General features: G+C 40.5%; 1 protein-coding gene across 1 annotated transcript in view; it reads right to left on the bottom strand.

The window, feature by feature from the left end:
- CNTNAP1 (contactin associated protein 1) overlaps positions 1-22702 on the bottom strand; it is a 143387-nt gene that overhangs the window by 12447 nt on the left and 108238 nt on the right. Inside the window, exons 14-20 of the mRNA XM_073683594.1 lie at positions 21763-21919; positions 17714-17841; positions 16661-16834; positions 14935-15153; positions 14265-14504; positions 11107-11334; positions 9481-9611 (exon numbers count right to left, since the gene is read on the bottom strand). Of these exons, the coding sequence (XP_073539695.1) occupies positions 9481-9611; positions 11107-11334; positions 14265-14504; positions 14935-15153; positions 16661-16834; positions 17714-17841; positions 21763-21919 (1277 nt within the window). The remainder of the gene's footprint in view (positions 1-9480; positions 9612-11106; positions 11335-14264; positions 14505-14934; positions 15154-16660; positions 16835-17713; positions 17842-21762; positions 21920-22702) is intronic.

Genomic DNA, 22702 nt, shown 5'->3' with positions numbered 1-22702 from the left:
AGATTGGACACCTCCATCTGGACACAACCTTCATTTGGATACATATATAGACTCCTTCAGACATGTGATAAAATCCACCATCCTAGACACAAACCGGAGACAAGCATCCAACATCAGTGCCCAGGAGAGAAAGGCCATACAATCTTTGAAATCATCATTAAACCTGCTGACAAGGGTGGTGCAATAGTGAAGATGAACACATCAGACTACATGAAGGAAGCAAACAGACAACTGATGGACACGCGCTACTACAAAAAACTGGAGTCTGACCCTACACAGGACTATTACAAGGAGCTAAACAAGTTGGTATCTTGTCTGCCTGACAAATCCATAAGAGCCGATGACCTGATACCAGAGAGTCCAAGAATAGGGACATTCTATAATTCTATATGCTCCCCAAAATCCACAAATCTGGAAATCCAGGAAGACCAATTATTTAATGTATGGGCAACGTTACTGAGCAAGTTTCTGGATGGGTAGAGTGTGTTCTTAAACCCCTGAGAAAGAATACACCCAGCTAAATTCAGGACACAACGGACCTACTGAATAAACTAGCAGCAATAGGTCCTCTACCAGAAGGATCCATCCTGGCCACCATGGATGTGGAATCTTTGTATTCTAATATCCCACACCAGGATGGATTAAATGCCTGCAAAATCTTCATGGAAAATACAGGAATTGATGCTGATTCTGTGGTCAAACTTACAGAATTCATCCTCACCCACAATTACTTTGAATTTGATAACAGCATATATCTACAGGAGACTGGTACAGTGATGGGAAGTAAAATGGCTCCACAGTACGCAAATCTTTTCATGGCCGAGCTTGAAAGTGACTTTTTGTCCTCATGTCCTATCAGGCCTCTGGTCTACTATCGTTTCATTGACGATATTTTAATCATCTGGACGGGGTCTAAGCAACAGCTGAAGAAGTTCCATGAACACTTTAATCGATTTCATCCCACCATCAACCTAACACTCAACTACTCCTGTACTGAAATTAACTTTTTGGACACCATCATCAAGCTACAGAACAATGAAATAGAGACATCCTTGTACCGAAAACCAATCGATCATCCTACATACCTTAAATGGGACAGTTTCCATCCAAAACACATAAAAAAACTCTAATGTTTACAGCCAAGCCATCAGATACAATCGGATATGTTCCAACCAGATGGATAGAGGCAAACACCTTGATGGCCTCAAAGACCTTTTTGAATCAGGGCTACCATCCAAGAACAATTGAGAACCAGATTACAAGAGCCACCAGAATATCAAGGAATCATCTCCTACATTACAAAGCCAAACAAGAAAGCAACCGGGTGCCTCTAGTAGCCACCAACAATCCAAATCTGGAGGCGCTAAGAAGAGCTGCACAGAAACTACAACCCTTAATACAAAAAGATGCCCGATTACAATCCATATTTCCAGACCCCCCACTTCTGTGTTTCAGGCAGCCCCCAAATCTAAGAAGCATCATTGTCAGAAGCTCCCTGTCACCTCCACCAGCTACAGGTACCATTCCTTGCAACCAGCAAAAAATGTAAAACCTGTCCGTTTATAACGACCACAGACAAGATAGAGATCCCCAATTCACATCAGGACTATAAGATCCCAGGTACGTTCAGCTGTATCACATCTAATGTAGTGTACTTAATTATATGTACCAAATGTCCAGCTGGGGGTCTTTATGTAGGGGAGACAGGGCAAAAACTTAGAACAAGGATGAATCATCATCGCCACACAATAAAAGAAAAAATAATAGATCTACCTGTAGCCAAGCATTTTTGTTCCCCTGATCACAGCATAAAAGACATGAAATTACTGGTATTAAAAGGTAACTTCAAATCTCAAAGAGAAAGAAGAATCTCAGAATATAAACTGATGGTGACCTTTAACACTTTCAGAGCAGGAATGAATGTGTCGCATGGATTTATGTCATTCTACATCAACTAAGGAATGTGCCCCTCAGACTTGTGAGGCCATCATAACACTGGACCTAGTCACAGGACAATAAAACCTTCACACTCCTTATCTATTAACTGCTAAAACATTTATAGCCAGAACTCTTTATCTCCTCCATAATAACTCTGCTTTCCATCACCTGTCTTATCTATTGCATTATTTTTGTGTCTTATTGTGTATAAATATGTGTCTCTTCAGATTTTGTGTTATACTAGCCTGATGAAGAGACCTGCGTAGTCTCAAAAGCTTGAAATTTGTTACCATGTTTTCAGTTAGCCATTAAAAGGTATCAACCACTGAGGACTCTCAAATCTAAATATTTTTATAAAATTCTGAAAATCCTAAGGCTGTATTCAACCTCGTTGAAGTTATTTAATGCAGACACAGTCTTAGCAATGTTAATGTGACCTCTACAAATCTGGCTACGAGTAAATGGATGATAACTGATGCTAAGCAATAGCCTGTTTAATAACATATTGCACAGACAGACTGTTTATGTTTTTAAATATGTAAAAATTATACAATAAAATTATATCATTTTGGAGGCAGATGCCTGCCGTGTCAGAGTTTATACCCTGGCAGTGTACATGAAAGAAGTCAGAAGCCAAGGCTTATTGATAAGTGATGGTCCAAAACTATCCCTTTTTGGATAAGTTGCTACAGGTTTGTTGATTTGGAAATAAAGACACAATAGCTTTTAAGCATTCCAAAAATCCCTTTTTGGGATTAGCAATAGATTTGCTGTTTGGAAAATGAAGAAGCAATGTTTTTTTAAAAAGTCGTGCAAAAATTATCCCTTTATTGGAAACAGTTTCAGATTTACAGTGATGAGTAAAAGGGTAACAATGTTTTGAACTTTTGACTTTCAGGCTCCATATCTCACCATCCACTACTGCTTCCAGCGTGAGACTACCATCATTTTATAGACAATCATCTTGGCTATTTCATACATAAATTTGACTTGTAACTATTTAGCATATGATTAGTTATGCAGATTCTTGTTATGTCACTGCATTGTTACTGTTTTGCTCCTAAAGCTTTTAAATTTAATTTTTATTGTTTTGTTAGCATTTTGTAAATCTACCTTTGGCTTTGAAGACTGCCTGAATCCTTCTGGACATGCTCTTGCTCAGATTCAAGCATGCCTTGACCAAAATCTGATACCAGGTCTCTTCTACATGTTCCCAAAGTTGGTGCATACTTGTGGACTCACTTGGGTATGTATACATTTTTTTTTTCAACTCTACCCACAAGTGTTCGATTGGGTTGAGGTCTGGGGACTGTGGGGACCAATCCAGCACCTCTACTTCATTGTCATTTAACCATTTCTTTGCCAATCTTGACGTACGCTTCAGGTTGCTGTCCTGCTGGAACACTATTTTGTCCTTTTCATACCCATAGTACTCGAGTGTATGAAGTAACTCGTCTTGTAGGACACTCACATGTAGCTCAGCATTGAGACCACCATTGATCCTGTTCAAGCATCCAATGCCTTTGACTGTGAAACAATGCCATATCATCAGGCTTCCTGCACTGAATTTGACAGTTCCTTCAATTTCTTGATCTGTTAGCTCCTTGTCCCCTTGTTTCTTCCAGACCCATTTGCACCCATCAGAGCCTGGTCTATTGACCTTGGTCTCATGGCTCCAAATCACCCATTACCAATCTTCTGTCCACTTTTTGTACTTCTTTGCAAACAAGAGCTGACGCTTCTTATGACGATATTGAAGTTGAGGTTCCTTCACCTTTTGTTGAACCATCATTCCAGACTTGTGTAATGTGCATTACTTCCATGGACGTTTTTGATCCCACTATTAAGAAAGCATACGAGCCACCTCCAAAGCCATGTTTGTCGAGCCAGAACTGATAGACCTTGTGATGAGCCAACTTGCTAACTCCAATATTTTGGCTTTTGAATGGATAGATGGACTTCATTTTGTATTCTTCCAACTGTTATGGCACTCACATGATGCAGTTTGGCAATTTTCTTGACTGAGAGACTACTATCGTTGAGCTGGATGATGCTGTTTCTCTTTTCTTGGGAAATCTTCATGGCTGCTCCTCAATTTAAAGCAGTGACCTTTCACTTGGGAATTAACATAATAACACACTGAGCTACAGTTGTGCTCAAAAGTTTACATACCCCGGCAGAATTTTTCCTTTCTTGGCCTTGTTTCAGAGAATATGAATGATAACAAAAAGACTTTTTCTCCACTCATGGTTATGCGTTGGGTGAAGCCATTTATTGTCAAACTACTGTGTTTTCTCTTTTTAAATCTTAATGACAACCAAAACATCCAAATGACCCTGATCAAAAGTTCACATACCCCAGTTCTTAATACCGTGTATTGCCCCCTATAACATCAATGACAGCTTGAAGGCTTTTGTGGTAGTTGTGGATGAGGTCCTTTATTTTCTCAGATGGTAAAGCTGCCCACTCTTCTTGGTAAAAAGCCTCCAGCTCCTGTAAATTCCTGGGCTGTCTAGCATGAACTACACGCTTGAGATCTCCCCAGAGTGGCTCAATGATATTGAGGTCAGTAGACTGAGATGGCCACTCTAGAACCTTCACTTTGTTCTGCTGTAGCCAATGACAGGTCGAATTGGCCTTGTGTTTTGGATCGTTGTCATGTTGGAACGTCCAAGTACGTCCCATTCACAGTTTCCGAGCTGACGAGTGCAAATTTGCCTCCAGTATTAGCTGATAACGTGCTGCATTCATCTTTCCTTCAATTATTACCAAGTTTCCTGTGCCTTTGTAGCTCACACATCCCCAAAACATCAGCGAACCACCTCCGTGCTTCACTGTAGGAATGGTGTTTCTTTCATCATAGGCCTTGTTGACCTCTCTCCAAATGTAACATTTATGGTTGTGGCCAAAAAGTTCAATTTTGGTCTCATCACTCCAAATGACCTTATTCCAGAAGTTTTGAGGCTTGTCTCTGTGCTGTTTGGCGCATTGTAGGCGAGATACTTTGTGGCATTTGCGCAATAATGACTTTCTTTTGGCTACTCGACCATGCAGCCCATTTTTCTTCAAGTGCCTCCTTATTGTGCATCTTGAAACAGCCACACCACTAGTTTTCAGAGTCCTGAATTTCAGCTTATGTTATTTGTGGGTTTTTCTTTGCATCCCGAACAATTTTCCTGGCAGTTGTGGCCGAAATTTTTGTTGGTCTACCTGACCGTGGTTTGGTTATTACAGATTTTCCATTTGCTAATCACAGTTTGAACGCTGCTAACTGGCATTATCAATTCCTTGGATATTTTTTTGTATCCCTTTCCTGTGTTATAAAGTTCAACTACCTTTTCCCATAGATCCGTTGACAATTCTTTTGCTTTCCCCATGACTCACAATCCAGAAACGTCAGTGGCTGAATGAAAGATGCAAGAGTCTGTCTGGATCCCAGAAACTCGCTCAGCTTTTATGCACACACACTGATTACAAGCAAACAGGTCACAGGTGAGGATGTTACCTTTAGTAGCCAGTCAAACCCATTTGTGTCAAATTCTGTGCATGTTATCAGGCCAAAATCACCAGGGTATGTGAACTTTTGATCAGGGTCATTGGGATGTTTTTGGTTGTCATTAAGATTTAAAAAGAGAAAACACGGTAGTTTGAAAATAAATGGCTTCAGCCAACCTATAACCATGAGTGGAGAAAAAGTTTTTTTGTTATCATTCATATTCTCTGAAACAAGACCATGAAAGGAAAAATTCTGCCGGGGTATGTAAACTTTTGAGCACAACTGTATTAGGGAATGTGAGAACAGGTTGTATTTTGAAGTATACAGGAAGAAAAAGATTTTTGCACCACCTGGAGTAAAACAGTAACAATGTAGTAACATGACAAGAATCTGCTAAACTAATCATATTCTAAATAGTTGCAAGTCAAATTTATGTATGAGATAGCAAAGATGATTGTCTATCATCATCTATCATCAGATGGTAGCCTCACATTCAAAGCAGTAGTGGATAATGAGATATGGAGCCTGAAAGTCAAAAGTTCAAATCATTGTTACCCCTTTGCTCATCACTGTATTTAAGCTGTGCAGAGTAGGGTTCCCAGCACCTATACAGTATCTACTATATAATCGGCTTATCCCGTCTGTCTGTTCGTCCAGGAAATCCCGCGTCGCTGATTGGTCCGGCCGCGGCCAATCAGTGACGCGGGATTTCAGAACAAGTCGGGAGATAGCAGGGCTGACTCCGCCCATGTGGTCATGTGACTCACCAACTGCCCATGACGTACTGAACATGTTTTGTCAGTCACAGTGTGACATAGTTCAGTCACGTTTACTAAACACGGTCAGTCAGTGTGTGATGTACTTCTGTCACGTTCAGTGAACACGTTCTGTCAGTCACAGTGTGACGTACAGTACAGACCAAAAGTTTGGACACACCTTCTCATTTAAAGATTTTTCTGTATTTTCATGACTTTGAAAATTGTACATTCACACTGAAGGCATCAAAACTATGAATTAACACATGTGGAGTTATATACTTAACAAAAAAGTGTGAAATAACTGAAAACATGTCTTATATTCTAGGTTCTTCAAAGTAGCCACCTTTTGCTTTGATGACTGCTTTGCACACTCTTGGAATTCTCTTGATGAACTTCAAGAGGTAGTCACCGGAAATGATTTTCACTTCACAAGTGTGCCCTGTCAGGTTTAGTAAGTGGGATTTCTTGCCTTATAAATGGGGTTGGGACCATCAGTTGTGAATACACAGCTGATAGTCCTACTGAATAGACTGTTAGAATTTGTATTATGGCAAGAAAAAAGCAGCTAAGTAAAGAAAAACGAGTGGCCATCATTACTTTAAGAAATTAAGGTCAGTCAGTCCGAAAAATTGGGCAAACTTTGAAAGTGTCCCCAAGTGCAGTTGCAAAAACCATCAAGCACTACAAAGAAACTGGCTCACAGGAGGGCCGCCCCAGGAAAGGAAGACCAAGAGTCACCTCTGCTTCTGAGGATAAGTTTATCCGAGTCACCAGCCTCAGAAATTGCAGGTTAACAGAAGCTCAGATTAGAGACCAGGTCAATGCCACACAGAGTTCTAGCAGCAGACATATCTCTACAACAACTGTTAAGAGGAGACTTTGTGCAGCAGGCCTTCATGGTAAAATAGCTGCTAGGAAACCACTGCTAAGGACAGGCAACATGCAGAAGAGACTTGTTTGGGCTAAAGAACACAAGGAATGGACATTAGACCAGTGGAAGTCTGTGCTTTGGTCTGATGAGTCCAAATTTGAGATCTTTGGTTCCAACCACCGTGTCTTTGTGCGATGCAGAAAAGGTGAACGGATGGACTCTACACGCCTGGTTCCCACCGTGAAGCATGGAGGAGGAGGTGTGATGGTGTGGGGGTGCTTTGCTGGTGACACTGCTGGGGATTTATTCAAAATTGAAAGCATACTGAACCAGCATGGCTACCACAGCATCTTGCAGCGGCATGCTATTCCATCCGGTTTGCGTTTAGTTGGACCATCATTTATTTTTCAACAGGACAATGACCCCAAACACACCTCCAGGCTGTGTAAGGGCTATTTGACCAAGAAGGAGAGTGATGGGGTGCTATGCCAGATGACCTGGCCTCCACAGTCACCAGACCTGAACCCAATCAAGATGGTTTGGGGTGAGCTGGACCGCAGAGTGAAGGCAAAAGGGTCAACAAGTGCTAAGCATCTCTAGGAACTCCTTCAAGATTGTTGGAAGACCATTTCAGGTTACTACCTCTTGAAGCTCATCAAGAGAATACCAAGAGTGTGCAAAGCAGTCATCAAAGCAAAAGGTGGCTACTTTGAAGAACCTAGAATATAAGACATATTTTCAGTTGTTTCACACTTTTTTGTTAAGTATATAATTCCACATGTGTTAATTCATAGTTTTGATGCCTTCAGTGTGAATGTACAATTTTCATAGTCATGAAAATACAGAAAAATCTTTAAATGAGAAGGTGTGTCCAAACTTTTGGTCTGTACTGTATATGTCACGTTTCATTCACCGTGGTACGCGGAACAGGAGACCCCTGGCTGCAGCCGCAAATAGTCGTGATGTAAGCGGAAGCGGGGGAATTAAGTGCTGGCTGTGCGTGGTCAGCGATGTTGTCACAAGCAGTATTGATAACATGACGTAATTACAAAATTCATTAGGGGCCCCGGGGGGATACATTGGGGGGTTAATATAAAGTAGTGCACAACCCATTTAAACACTGCTTCGCTGATTAGTCGCGCCCGGTCGGCCGCATACATATTCTAGAATACCCGATGCGTTAGAATCGGGCCACCATCTAGTAGCTATATAACACAGTAGACAGGCAGGAAATGTGTGGCGGTGTATCAGCAGTGGCATTGTGAGCCAGCACACAGTATAGAATATAATTGAACAGGCAAGGAGGTGTCCAGCTGTGTGGGGCCAGCACTGGCAGCCCCGGCAGCAGCACAGTATAAATATAACACGTTGAACAGGCAGGAGATGCCGGCTGTACAGGGTCCTTTGCACTGGTGGAAGCAGAAAATTATAGAACAGTCGACATGCAGCCAGGTGCTGCAGCCTATCTAATAATTGCTATCAGCCATAGGTGAATGAAATTCAGCACAGATCCATGCCTGATTCATTTTGACAAATGTAAGGTTTTTCACACTTGTTAAAGACAATCTGGTCCATTTGGGCTTGACAAAGCTACCTGCCACAATGAATACTCTCTCTGATAATACACTGGATGCTGGACATTATGCCCATGGCAAACTGGATCATTACTAGCCACTGGTCCAATCTGCTGACCCAGAAGTCTAAAGAATCTTAGCTCATCATATATGCTGGAGAAAAGATACAGTCCAGGTTGTGCATCTATATTTTCTGTTATGCATCAGGTTGGAGGTATGGCAGATAAAATATCTGGCCCATCATGTCATACAGACTGTAATCCCTGTTGCTTCTGCATCGGCTAGTTGTAGCCATTGCGTTGTCACAGACAGGGGCGTGCTGGCTCTGTGGGGAGCAGAGAGGGGTCTACAGGTCAGACATGCGGTTGACAGGCATCTGCTCAGTGAAAGCCTTGCAGAGCAAGGAACAAAACTCATCCTGGTAATGCATTCATTTTAAACCCCTTGTTTAAGCTAGAAAAAAATCCCCCAAAGTATGGCTAACCAAGAGGTCATCTTCTTTATTAATTCTAACAATGTGGCTGTCAAACCACAAGCAATCGAGCATGCATCTTTCCATGCTTGCCATCATGACTGAGAGCCCTATTGGTTCACTTTCTGCACCCTGCACCCCACTGTGATGGTTGGTGGTCGGCGGCTAATACAATGTACTACAATAAAGTCCTGATGGGACGGATGCGGTGATAGATTTTCCTGGTCTAACCATTTAGATACTACAGAATGAGCTCTGATTGGTCACTGTCCAACATAAGATAGTATATAAGATAAGTCCCATTCGACACTATATACAATCAACAAATCTGTCACCTTATAACCAGGAAGAGCTTCCATGCTTAACAGTACCTGAAAGTAAAGCGTTCGGTAATCTCTGGTGACATTAACCCTGTGAGGTCTGCCATCGGTCATGTTTTTCTTGCTCAGCTGGAAGACATTCTGGCTATTGCTCCGCAGTTGGTAATTCAGCTGCAGTGTACCTGTGATAAATAATAATGTAGATACTGATAGTTGCACCACAATGTACAGAACTTCCAATGCGGTTCATGTAAATGAATAACAATTTTGTATAATACTTTGGCTTAACATCTTGACATCAACATGTGACGTACATGTAGCGCACACATCATCTGCAGATATGCTCAGAGATTGACAGTAACATGTAAGTAGTTAGAGGGTTATTCTCAAGTTGTGTCTTGAGCAGCACACAGCTCTCCACCCTTTCATTTTCCCTTTGCTGTAGGGTGGTCATTCCTCATTAAGAGACAGTTCTGGTTCAGTAGCTTCATCCAACTGCTTATTCTACTATGACACATTAACAGTCTGTCAGTACTTGTTCTGAATTCTACACTGTTCTGACTACATTTGCATATTAGTGATAACAGGGCTTTTAAACAAGCACATGGTTCAAGTGAGCAGTGATTCGCAGAAGTGCTCTGAAAAATGCTGACCCTGGGGGCTGGCGATTTTGCAGGACTGATAACAGCAGCTCAGTACGGAGCTGATAAGGAGGGGGAGTTGAGCAGCTAACTTCTGCATAGGAATCGATGGGCTGGAGAGAGCCGACTGGTATCTAAGGAGTTTACTCTTCAGCCTGGAATGTATCTACTACATATACTTGGCCAGGCTCTGGTGGTCAGTCTGCTTTTCAACAAGCTGTACATAATGTAAGATAAAAGCTCTCATAGCAAGACAGCAGACAGAAAATGCAAATCAACTGCAAACTTGCTTATTTTCATGTCGTCTAACTAACTAAACAAATTTCATAACATGAGAATACCCCTTAAACAGCACCAATCAGAACTAGCTCTGATCGCTGCTGTTAGACCCAGGTGCCGGCTATATAGCACAGCCAGCACCCACCCAGTTTGGCCAACGTGCTCAACCTCTAATGACAGCGATTCAAGCTATTTATTCTAGCTGCTTTTTAACTATGAAGATGTTTGGGTGTCCATCTGTAAATGGCAACCAGTTGTGCAGTCAATTCGATCACTCCCCACCTTTATGTTATACAATCATGGGGTGCTGATGGGTTACCATAGCAATCGGGGTCCTAATAAACATTCCTATCGCCGCTATCGTGATTCTTATATTAAAATTAATAGAAAGAAGTCATCCTTTTAAAAGAAAAAAAGCCACCCTCCCTTACTTCAAGGATGTAGTTCTGACGTTCTTCGTTGTATCGGAAGTAATGATGTCAAGACCACCATAGACTTCTGAGGCCACTGACAGGTGACTGGTGGATGGATCATCATAATTTCCAGTCTGACCATCAGAGTGGTAGCGCTGGAGTGGGAGGCAAAATCTGGTGGTAAGTATGGCTTTTTTCTTTTATAAGGATGGTGTCCTTATGTCTTCCTTAATAAAACAGCTTTAACTATTGTACTAGAAAAAGTCTTTGTGGACTGTGCCAATAGATCAACATACTTGTGCAAATTTACATAAATTAAAAAAAACATGCAAAATAGCACTTACCATCTGGCCTGAGCAAAAATGCTATGTAATCTGATGAGAATGAGCTTATGTACATCAAAACTGCTGGAGCAGTGGTGGTTCTGAAACTAAACGAAATTTCTTCACGCGTGAGGTTGCTAACAAACATTGGAAGAGTCACAACTTTGGCAAACTGCTGAGCAGCCACCATCCCAGCAGACAGGATATTGTGACGTAGCCAGACCCCGGCCTCAAAATATGCACCAATGTCTGTAAAAAGAAATTGAGTATACAGTACTCAGTTGTGGATCCATAATGATACTTTTTGATATCATACGGAAAAAATCATATGGACATAATTATTTAAAGCATACCTAACGTTTCAAGTGACTTTTCAGAATAAGCTGTCAATTGTGTGCACATGAGGTATAACACTATCATTTGCCATTGTATTTATTGTATTCTTAATATTTCACCAGATTTCCATTCTGCAGCCTCTATCTCTGATTTTCAGTTGTCTCTGAGCTAGTGGGTGGAGACTAATTGTTATGTCTCCCATACAATGCACACAGAAACATAAGTTACACTAATGAGCAAAAGGGAAACAATATTTTGAACTTTTGACTTTCAGGCTCCATATCATTATATTATATTATATTATGCAGAATCTTGTCATGTCACTCCTAAAATTCTACATTTTAATTTTTATTATTTTGTCAGTATTTTGTAAATCCACCTTTAGCTTTCAACACTGCCTGAATCCTTCTGGGCATGCTCTCGATCAGATTCAAGCATGTCTCGAACGAAATGAGATCCCATGTCTCTTCTACACGTTTCCAAAGTTGGTGCATACTGGTCGACTCACTTGTCTATGGATACAGATTTTTTCTTCAACTCTACCCACAAGTGTTCGATTGGGTTGAGGTCTGGGGACTGTGGGGACCAATCCAGCACCTCTACTTCATTGTCATTTAACCATTTCTTTGCCAATCTTGACATATGCTTCGGGTCGTTGTCCTGCTGGAACACTATATCATCCTTTTCATACCCATAGGACTCGAGTGTACGAAGTGACTCGTCTTGTAGGATACTCACATATAGCTCAGCATTGAATCCATCATCGATCCTGGTCAAGTATCCAACACCTTTGGCTGTGAAACAACTCCATATCATCAGGCTTACTCCACCAAACTTGACAGCTCCTTCAATTTCTCGATCCGTTAGCCTCTTTTTCCCTTGTTTCTTCCAGACCCATTTGAACCCATCAGAGCCTAGTCTATTGACTTTCCTCTCATCGCTCCAAATCACCCATTTCCAATCTTTTACTGTCCACTTTTCATACTTTTTTGCAAACTCAAACTGACGCTTCTTATGACTATGTTGAAGTCGAGGCTTCTTCACCTTTATTCGGGTCACCTTTCCAGACTTGTGTAATGTGCGTCGCATGGTGCTTGCATGGACGTCTGTGATCTCACTATTACGAAGCATACGGTCCACCTCCACTGCTGTGTTTGTCACCCCAGAACTGATAAATCTTGTGATGAGCCGACTTGTTGACTCCTATATTTTGCTTGGATGTCCACCTCTTGGCTTTTGAGTGGATGGAAAGACTTCATTTCGTATTCTTCCAACTGTCATGGCACTCCCATGATGCAGGTTGAAAATTTTCTGGGCTGAGAGACTGCTATTGATGAGCTGGATGATGCTGTTTCTCTTTTCTAGGGAAATCTTCATGGCTGCTCCTCGATTTGAAGCAGTGACCTTTCACTTGGGAATTATCCTAATAACACACTGAGCTATTAGGCATTGTGAGACCAGGTTGTATTTTGTACTACACAGGAAGAAAAAGATTTTTCCACCACCAGGAGAAAAACTGTAACAATGCAGTGACATGACAAGAATCTGCATAATTAATCATATACTAAATAGTTGTAAGTCAAATTTATGTATGAGATAACCAAGATGATTGTCTATAAACACTAAGCAGTGTAGCTATGAATCGAGCTCTGGCGTGAGACACATACAGAGATGGTTTTGCATCTTTCTAGTGTTCGTCTCTGTACTCCCCCCTCCCATCCCTTCTCCATAAACTTCAATAAGCATCTGTAATCTGATCCCTCAGTGAACTAGTAGTTTGTCTAGTTTTCAGAAAAATGAATTTTATCAATTGGGGTGAGGAGCAGAAGTGTGTCTTAAAGGGAGAAAGAGGCTTATTTCTCTGACAAAATGTTTTACGCTACTTATATTTGGGTATACTTTTGGGTGTTATAAAGTTTATTAAAACTACAGTGACCATTCTTGTCCTTTTACACAAAATCTGTAGATTTGTTTGGTAATGTAGAGTCTATCCCAACAACAACGTAAAATTTCTTTTGGTGAACATACAATGTCAAATATGTCTAGGAACTGTCCCAATTCCAACTAATTTTCAGTGGATGCTTCCTTTTCATCAGCATTCTGCCAGCACTATAGATGTTGGAACTTACCCTCACTCCCTATCATGCATTCTTCAATGACTGGTCTGCCTAAAACTGAAAGCCCACCTCTCTGCTATGACAGTATGTAGTTTGTCAGACAGAGAAAAGGCACTTCAAAGACCCGCCACCACTTCCAACCATTCGCCCTGGGCAGTAATCAGCAAGTTAAATAGAAGGGAGACACCTAGTGCCCAGCACATTGGAGTAGGTTTAAAACAGTAATTTATTTCAAATAAAATGATTTGCATATTGCCTATTTAGCACATTATTTATCAAATTAGATCAAGTTTGAAAGTACATTACAGTGATCATTTAATGCGGTTGCCTCTCTGTATGAAGACCTAAATATTTCCTGCACTATTTTAATACCAACCATGTTCAAAACAATTGATTTTTTTCCCTTGTGGGATTGAGTTATGGCCTAAGACAAACAAGTATTTATCCATACTTATTTCTGATGTCAAGTATTATTTAGCTGGTAGAAGGTGACAAGTATCATGTATATTTATTGTGAATTATGGACATTTGTATTTGTAAAATGTGATATATTATAAATATATATAATTTTTGTGTAAATATACACTCTCTTTCTCTATACTACTTCTTAAAATAAATATATGCAATTGGGATCATGTGGGTTTTTTTTATACAAGATGAGACTGTTACAGGGAGATGCACCATTACTTAATAATCACCTATAATTCTGTAGTAAAACTGCATTACCTCTGGTGCAGAATGGACCTTCGTAGCCAGTTCCATTACAATCACAGATGTAGTGGCTATATCTCTCTACACAGCGGGCTCCATTCTGACACTCCATCTGGGGATATTCACAATAGCCGGTGCAATTGGTTCTCACTCCTATAGATTCATTGGCCTTGCCTTCTAGATCTAGTGTCACTCCGTTCATTCGAAGTCCGCGGAGACATCCAATGTAAGGTTTCATCTTGTAGTCCGCTGACCCTGGTAAATTTAATGAACACTAAAGTGTGTGAGAGGTTAGTGATCACAAAGTCACATTTTCCAGACATCTCGGGCTTTGCTTAAAATTCTTTTCCAAAGACTTTAGTAATGTAAAAATAGATCTTTAGTTAAAGAAGTCGTCAATGTTACAATAAGGAACCATACTAATCTTGCCTACAGGTTGTGTCCGGTATTGCAGCTCAGTACCATTCACGTGAACTGACTGGCAATGCTAGACACTACACAAATCGATTCGTTTCTGATCTAATTTTGAATGGCCCCTTTTAATTGAAGTGTCAAGCAAAAGCTTTGTAAACCAAAAAAGCAGTGTTTCTTTTTAATTTTGGACAACCCCTTTAAATAAACATTTTAAGTCCTCATAATATATTTTGTTTCTCAGATACATATACCAATTCTAACTTTTACTGACCTACAGAAAGGAAACGATCATATGAAGTGTTGAGATATGTCTGGAGGGGAAAGTTGCGGATCACCCAAGGCATTCTGTCCACCTTCAGACGGGCAAGTTTCACGTTCATTTCAGCTTTCACCTCATGCCATTCATTGTCATTTAGAGGAAAAAGGTATTTCACTGTGACATTTTCATGACCATTCCCAATATCGTAGATGAAAACCAAGTCTCTTGTTGCTGGAGTAGAAGAGAAAATAACCCGACTTTAAGCTTGTGCCAAGCTTGTGTTAAGTCACATAAAACTTTTAAATGTATTTCTGAAAATATATTTATTCCACTCAAGGCGTACTATTCTATAAATTTGACATATGAGCTTTTCACATAATAATATTTGTCACTCTCCATAAGAAGAAACGTTACCCCTTAGACCTCAGTCTAAAGCCTCTCACCTAGCCAAATCAGTTCTCATACTTTGCACTGACGAGGGCCAACAGCCCGAAACACCGTGTCAGCAAACTGAGATTCTGATTTGGCTTTTATCCTAAGTCACATTGCACGACTCGTTAAAGGGTCGATAGTGACTTGTAGGATTGCTACTTCCAATAGGTGGCGCTATAGAGCACAAGTCCTCTTTTTCTCTGAAGAGGCAATTTGCACACAGAATAATGCTAATTAATGTACATTTTTTTGTCCTAGTCAAAAATTCACTGGATTTACCAGATATATTGATAAATCTACAAAACGCGTAAGGCTTTTTGCATGGGGAACATTTAAAATTTTTAGTACTCCTTATTTATTCAGTAGAACTTCTAAATGTGAAGATTCCACATTAGAGACACTGCTGCACCCCGGGTGGGACAGCTGCCTCGCCAAAATGGCCCAATCAGAGTGCAGCAGTGACACTTCATAAGCTTAAGGATGCAGTCAGACGGCCGTATAAATCAGGCCGAGATCAGAACGCAGTGCGGGGACTGGCCGGCGAGTCTCCCTACCTGAGCGTGGCAGCTGCATTGAAATACATGAAGCTGTCATGCTCGGGTGGAGAGAGCCGCCAGCCAGTCCATGCACTGCGTTCTGATCTCTGTCTGGTTTATATGGCTGTTGGACTGTGTCCTAATACAGACTCATTCTTTATTCTGTAAGGGAGTGTTGAAGATCGTTCACTCAGCTGCACACGGAGGTAGTCACAGGTATGCTGTCTCTTTAAATCTCGTTGGTTTATTAGAATGTGGCATAAACCAACATTGAGTCCATAAAAATAAAAACACAGCCCTTTGAGCAAACCAAGAAAACAAAACAAATAAAGTGGTCACGCACAACACAGTCCTTGTGTTAGCAGGGGTCCGCCTGCTCAGAGTTTAGCAACTCCAAATGGTTCAGGTCAGCTCAACACAAACATGTCTGGAGTTTTCCTCCCCAGACTCACTTGAACTCTGAATGCCTCCAAAGGCCGAGTATTTAAACCCCACACCACACCCTGGGGTGGAGATATGGTGAACGACCTCCCACCCGCTCTATAGTCGTTCACAAAAAAACTGGCCCATTATAATGGCTGAGTAACCCTCTCAGCATATAACATGCAAAAGAAGACTTCCAGGTTAATAGGCTCAGTGAAACATATCTCCCCTCCAGCACTCTGCCAGTGACATTGTAACAGGAGTCATCAATCAGTACATATCAGTAAAATATTATGAGCCTATTGACATACTGATAGCCCAGTCAGAGCTACCAGGAGCGCACTTACTATTCAACTCAATCCTGATGAAGATTTTGAAGTCACTCGCCATGTTTTCAAGAAATGTCCCAGACAATGAAGTGGTTTTGAAGTAGAAAGAGATGTCCATACTCTGGTCTGGCTGGAAAGTTGGGTAAATAAGGCTGGCAGGTTTCATAAATGTCACTGTGTTCCAGCTATTTCCTGTTGTCAGATGAGGAGAAAACATATTATGCAAACCATAACAGGGACAGGTGTATGTCCTTAGTGGTATTTCCTCAGTGCGACTAAAATAGATAACACTAAGATTTGAAAGTTTTCATTTTCCACCTTTGCATAACCAAAAAAGCAGAATACACAATTAAAAATATATATATATCCATAGTATTTTGTCACCTGCTTGTCTAGAAGCACAGCCGGTCATAAAAAGGAAAAAAAATAAGACCTATACAAATCATATTCCTCCATCCCTATTACAATTCAGTTATATCTCTGAGTTTTTGGGTAGACTGGGTGATCTTTGGACAATTTGGACTCAATTAGGTCTTAAAAGTAGCAACTTATTGGACTACTGAGGTGTTTGGGGTGCTGATTCCCAAATAAACCACATATAAACTAAAGGCAATTCAAAGAAATGGCTTTATTCAGCTTTTAAGTGGCATAAAAAGCCGCCGCCTCGCCAACACACATAGTGCTACATTACTTCTGGAACCCTAACTATGCTGAACCCTAAATCATCGCTTTAATAAGCAATCCGACTCTCATCAAACACTTTGAAGCCCCTGGTGTGTTTTCAGGTGGGTTACATGTGTGGGGTGCAAAAAGGCAGCAAAAAAAATCGCTGTCAAAACGCCACATGTGAACATAGCTTTACTGAGCCAATCACTCAATAGATCACGAGTACAGAGGGAATTGTTAGTGCTAGTACATCACCATCAGTAATACACTGAATTTGTCGTGCTCCTAAGGTTTATACCTTTTTATTATAAACCTAAATAAGTACATTTATAAGAGAGTGGCCAACCCCTTTAAAAGTATTAGAACAAATGAAAATTGAAATATTGGGCTATAGGAAACTCTTACTGTCTCCATAACAACGTAGAGGTCCAACAGAAAACCAAGCCTCAGAATCGGAACGGTTTGTATCCCCCACAACAACTTGGGTCACTGGTAGATGATCACGGAAAGTCAGTAAGCCTTTGTCATATCTCCTAAAATAATTCACAAAAAAAATATTGACAAGTATATTATATCATATGTCATGTTGTTTTTCTTTTGCTTCTGAATCCTGACAGCGTGTGGTGTGCAGGCTGGCAGGATTCTCTGATATTGCCAGTGAGAGTGGTTGATTTGCATACTTGCTATCACATGCCAACTAGACATGCTCATCCTTACTCAACAGAAGTGCGAGAGGACAAGCATGTCTAGTCAGAATGTGAGCTTAAAGGGGTTTTCCCACGAACAAAAGTTAATTTAAAAAATTCTCTGTGTCTGACCGTGTACGGAACATACCACATCTCCTGGGCAGGGGAAGAAGCCAAAGACAATACAGATATTACAGCGAGGGATCGTAGAGGATTCATTTTGTGAGGTAAAACATTTCACTGCCTGTTTTTAAACAATGTTTTACCTCACAAAATGAATCCTCTGCGATGCTGTAGTGTCTGTATACTCTTTTGCTTCCTCCCCTGCCCAGGAGATGTGGTATGTTCCGTACACGGTCAGACACAGACAATTTTTCAAATGAACGTTTGTTCGAGGGAAAACCCCTTTAAGTGTACAAAGTGCATACATGCAGTCGTGTGAACGCACGCTTTCACCAGTGACACTGGAGAATCCTGGCAGGGAACACACCACACTCTCTCACGATTCAGAAGTCTGCAGTCACTATAGGACTGACTGCAGACTTTCATCCCAATCCTGGACAATCCCTTTAAAGGTGTTCTTAAAAACCATTGCTTAGATAAGGCGTGTGTTTAAAGGGAATATACAATACTATGCAAACTTTTTAGACAGGTGCGGAAGAAATGCTGCAAAGTAAGAAAGTGTTAATAAAGAGAAGTGTCAAGAGTTCATTTTTATCAGTTAACAAAATGCAAAGTGAATGAACAAAAGAGAAATCTAAATCAAATCAATATTTGGTGTGACCGCCCCTTGCGCAATTGTACTTAGAAGAATTGATATTTCATTTCTGTTTTGAAGGCTAAGCTCGGTCACACCAAACATTGATCTGATTTAGATTCCTCTTTTGTTCATTTACTTTGCATTTTGATAATTGATAAAAAAATAAACTATTAACACTTCTATATTTAGAAAACATTCTTACTTTACAGAATTCCACTTGCTTAAAACTTTTGCACATATGGTATAATGTGTAAAGCATGTTTTGTTGTGAAACATAGTTGTTAAGGAATCTTTGTGATTATTTATTTATTTTTATAAATTTCCAAATCACTATTTATAAGGCCTCATTTAGACGTCCAAGATTTTTCAAGCACGCAAAAAAAAAAAAGTAGTTTCATCAGTGTTTCTGATCCCATTTTCATCGGTTTGGTCAGTGACACTTTTTATCATCAGGGTTTCATCAATGATTTTATCGTATGAAAAAAAAATGACAAATCTTCTCTTATTCATTGCAATGTTAAAGGGAATCTGTCACCAGCTTTTTGCTATCTCATCGGAGAGCAGCATAATGTAGGGAAAGAGACACTGACTTCAACAATGTATCACTTAGCTTACTGGGTGTAGCAGTTGTGACCCAATCAGAGTTTTTGGATATAGCATGAAGCAGAGCTGAGAAAGCTAACCTCACCCAGACCAAGCTCTCTATGTACATTGTCTATGGACAATGAGCTGCTTATCAGAGGAGGGGGTGTGGTCGTTCTAGACCTCACGCATGCAGCATGAGCTGTAGTCTGAGCAGTGATAATGTCCTGGTGATAAAACAGTAATTGTAAGTAAACAACAACACAAACCTTGATAAGTGACACGTCACTGAAATCTGTGTTTTAACCCCTAGCTTATGTTATCCACAGATTACATAGCAAAAACCTGCTGATAGATTACCTTTAAATGGGATCTGTCTGCAGGTTTTTGGTATTTAATCTGAGATTAGCATAATTTAGGGCAATTAAACCTGACTCCAACAATGTATCACTTAATTTACTGGGTGCCGCAGTTGTGACATGTAGCAAAGCTCAGAAAGCTACCACCCCCACCCCCTCCCCCCACCAGGCTCTCTAGATACAATTTCTTCTATTGACGGTAAACTGCTTATTTGAGAAGGGGGCGAAGTTGGACCACTGCTCACAAGAGTACCATTCTAACAGTGATAATCCCCAGGTGATAAAACCTTCATTGTAAGTATATAGCACACAGCCAAAAAAGTGACACTTCGCTGAAATCTGTGTTTCAACCCCTATTTCCTGCTGTCTTCAGATTACGTAACAAAAACCTGCAGACAGATTCCCTTTAATCATGGACTGCACACTGATGGATAATTTTGATCCATGACTTTCATCAAAAAAGGACATGTCTCTGTTTTTTTTTTTGCAGACACACGGTCCTCAAAATAACACTGACATATAATCAGCTCAATATATTATATTGGGTGAAAAACACAGACAGAAAACATACATAAAAAAACGGACTTCTGAATGAGGCTTAACAAACAGGTTTCACTCTTGCCACCTAGTCTTTCATTAGACTTACATCGGTAATTCCTTTTTTGTAGAGATCATTGCCTTTAAAGGGGTTGTTCGACATTAGGGTACAAGCCTGCAGTCACTCTATGTGACGACAGACTTGTGAATCCTCACAGTACATGCACTGCGCACTGTAAGGATACTCCAGTGCCAAGAGCAGGTGGGCATGTGACCGCAAGTATATGATTTGCATCCATGCTGTCACGTGCTGACAAGATGGGCATGTCCTGCTCATTGCAAGTGTATTGAGAGAGGCCAGACGCGTCTAGTTGGAATGTGGCCGGAAGTGAGCAAATCGCCTACTTGGGGTCACATGACCGCTCGCTCTCTACACCAGATTCACTGGATTCACAAGTCTGCAGTCACATAGAATGACTGCAAACTTGTACCCTAAGACAACTACTTTAATTAGTAAAAAATATATGTGATACATTCCCTTTAAGTAGTTAGGTTTATGCTTGAGGCTTTAAAAGGAATCTGTCAGCAGGTTTTTGCTTCCTCATCTGAGAGCAGCTTGATGTGGGCAAAGAGAAGCTGAATCCAATGATGTATCACTTAGATTACTGGGTGCAGCCATTCTGACAAAATCAGAGTTTTTAGATTTAGCAATACAGCAGAGCTGAGAAAGGTAACCCCGCCCACACCAGTCTATGTTTATACAATGTCCATAGACCCTGAGCTGCTCATCACAGAAGGGGCAGAGTCAGACCAGGAGGCAAATGCTGCTGTGTTCCAGCAATGATAAGCTCCCGTTGCTAAAATAATCATTTCAAGCAAACAAGACCCTGCACTAGGTACAAATTTACTTACTCTGCCTTCTTTAAAATAAAAGTCATAGTGATTTTAAAAATAATCAGTTGGCCGGTGCAGTAGGAAAACTGTAACTAGCGCAGGGTCTGATATGAGGGTCTGTGACATCCAGATTCTCTTTTTTGTGTTCTGGCCCTCATCTGATCTCTGCTTCTTGGTATTGTCCTCAACACACCGGAAATTGCCACATAATCACTCTCTCGGGTGGGTCACCAACACAGGCAGTGATTGCCTGAGTGGGCATTAGGAGTTGGTGTTTCAGGGATGGTAGCAGGCATTTCCATTGTGTCTAAGATAAGACCAGGAATCGGAGACCAGGCAAATGTCCAGACAGTAGCTAAAGCAGATGGATGAGCCTGAGCATAATTTGTTATTTTAAAGCAATCTTTAGAACACCCCTTTAAAGAGCATACGGGTAAACTAGATATCCAGATTCTCAATGATGTCACTTCAAACTTGATAGAGTGCATATTAACAGCGGATAAAAGGAAGGTTTCTACAGTCACAATTAATTCTACATTTAAATCATATAGAAAAAGAATCATTTTTTAGAGTTATCTTTTCAGTAAAACACACTATGTCCTATCTAGTGAATTATAACTCAATGCATGTACAAACCATTGAAGATGGTCAGCGTCACAATTACAGAAATGTGTGGGATCAGCGCATGTTTTCTCCATGCCACAGGCACATCTCTGAATACCGGGGTTAGAGCCTCCCCAATAAAAATGTCTCTCATTATTCCGCCCCATCCAGAAGCTGAATGGTAATCCCACTGTCAAAACAGAACATGCCATTGGTTAAAATATATTTTGTGCTCCCTTTAACTTTTATAAAGTGTTTAGCTGCATTTAAATAACATATGGACTAAATGTCTTTTTTTTTTTCTGCACACGGTCATATTACAGACACGTTCTTATTAATAGCACACACACGGACAAAATTGTTGGTTCCCTTCTGTTAAAATAAGAAAAACTCAGAATGGTCACTGAAATAATGTGAAACTGACAAAAGTAATTTTCAATGTAAATGTACTGAATATCAACTAATGACAATCATAAATTGCTTTTGAACTGTGGTTCAAAAGAAAATAAAAAAACAAACAAACTAATGATAATGGCCTTAATTGAAACTTAATTGCCTAAAATGGGGCAATTAGCACCTGCCTCATGGACTTTTTGCCTTCCTCTGGATCAACATGTCAGAGTAGAGGTTGAACTCAATGGACTTATGTCTACTTTCAGGCTATGTGCCCACGTAGCAGATTTGATGCAGAGCGTTTTTGCCTCTCTGGCAGAAAAAAACGCATGCAGATTTACATGCGTTTTTTCTGCCAGAGAGAAGCGTTTTTTCAGCGGTTTTTTTCAGCGTTTTTACATGCGTTTTTTCAAGCACTTTTCCCAGCGATTTTGAGCATCACTTGGAAAGTGCTTGACAAGTTGGTCACACAATATAAATCCATGCAACCGGCATGGATTTATATTGTGTGACCAACTTAGATGCTATAAATGCTGCATCCATAGTAAAAAAAAAATAAATAAATAAATAAAAAGTTAAA

The sequence above is a fragment of the Phyllobates terribilis genome, unplaced genomic scaffold (genome assembly GCF_046119375.1).
Source record: "Phyllobates terribilis strain yellow unplaced genomic scaffold, ASM4611937v1 Scaffold_5__5_contigs__length_657084704, whole genome shotgun sequence".
NCBI lineage: Eukaryota > Metazoa > Chordata > Amphibia > Anura > Dendrobatidae > Phyllobates > Phyllobates terribilis.
This window is presented reverse-complemented; position numbering and strand designations above follow the sequence as displayed.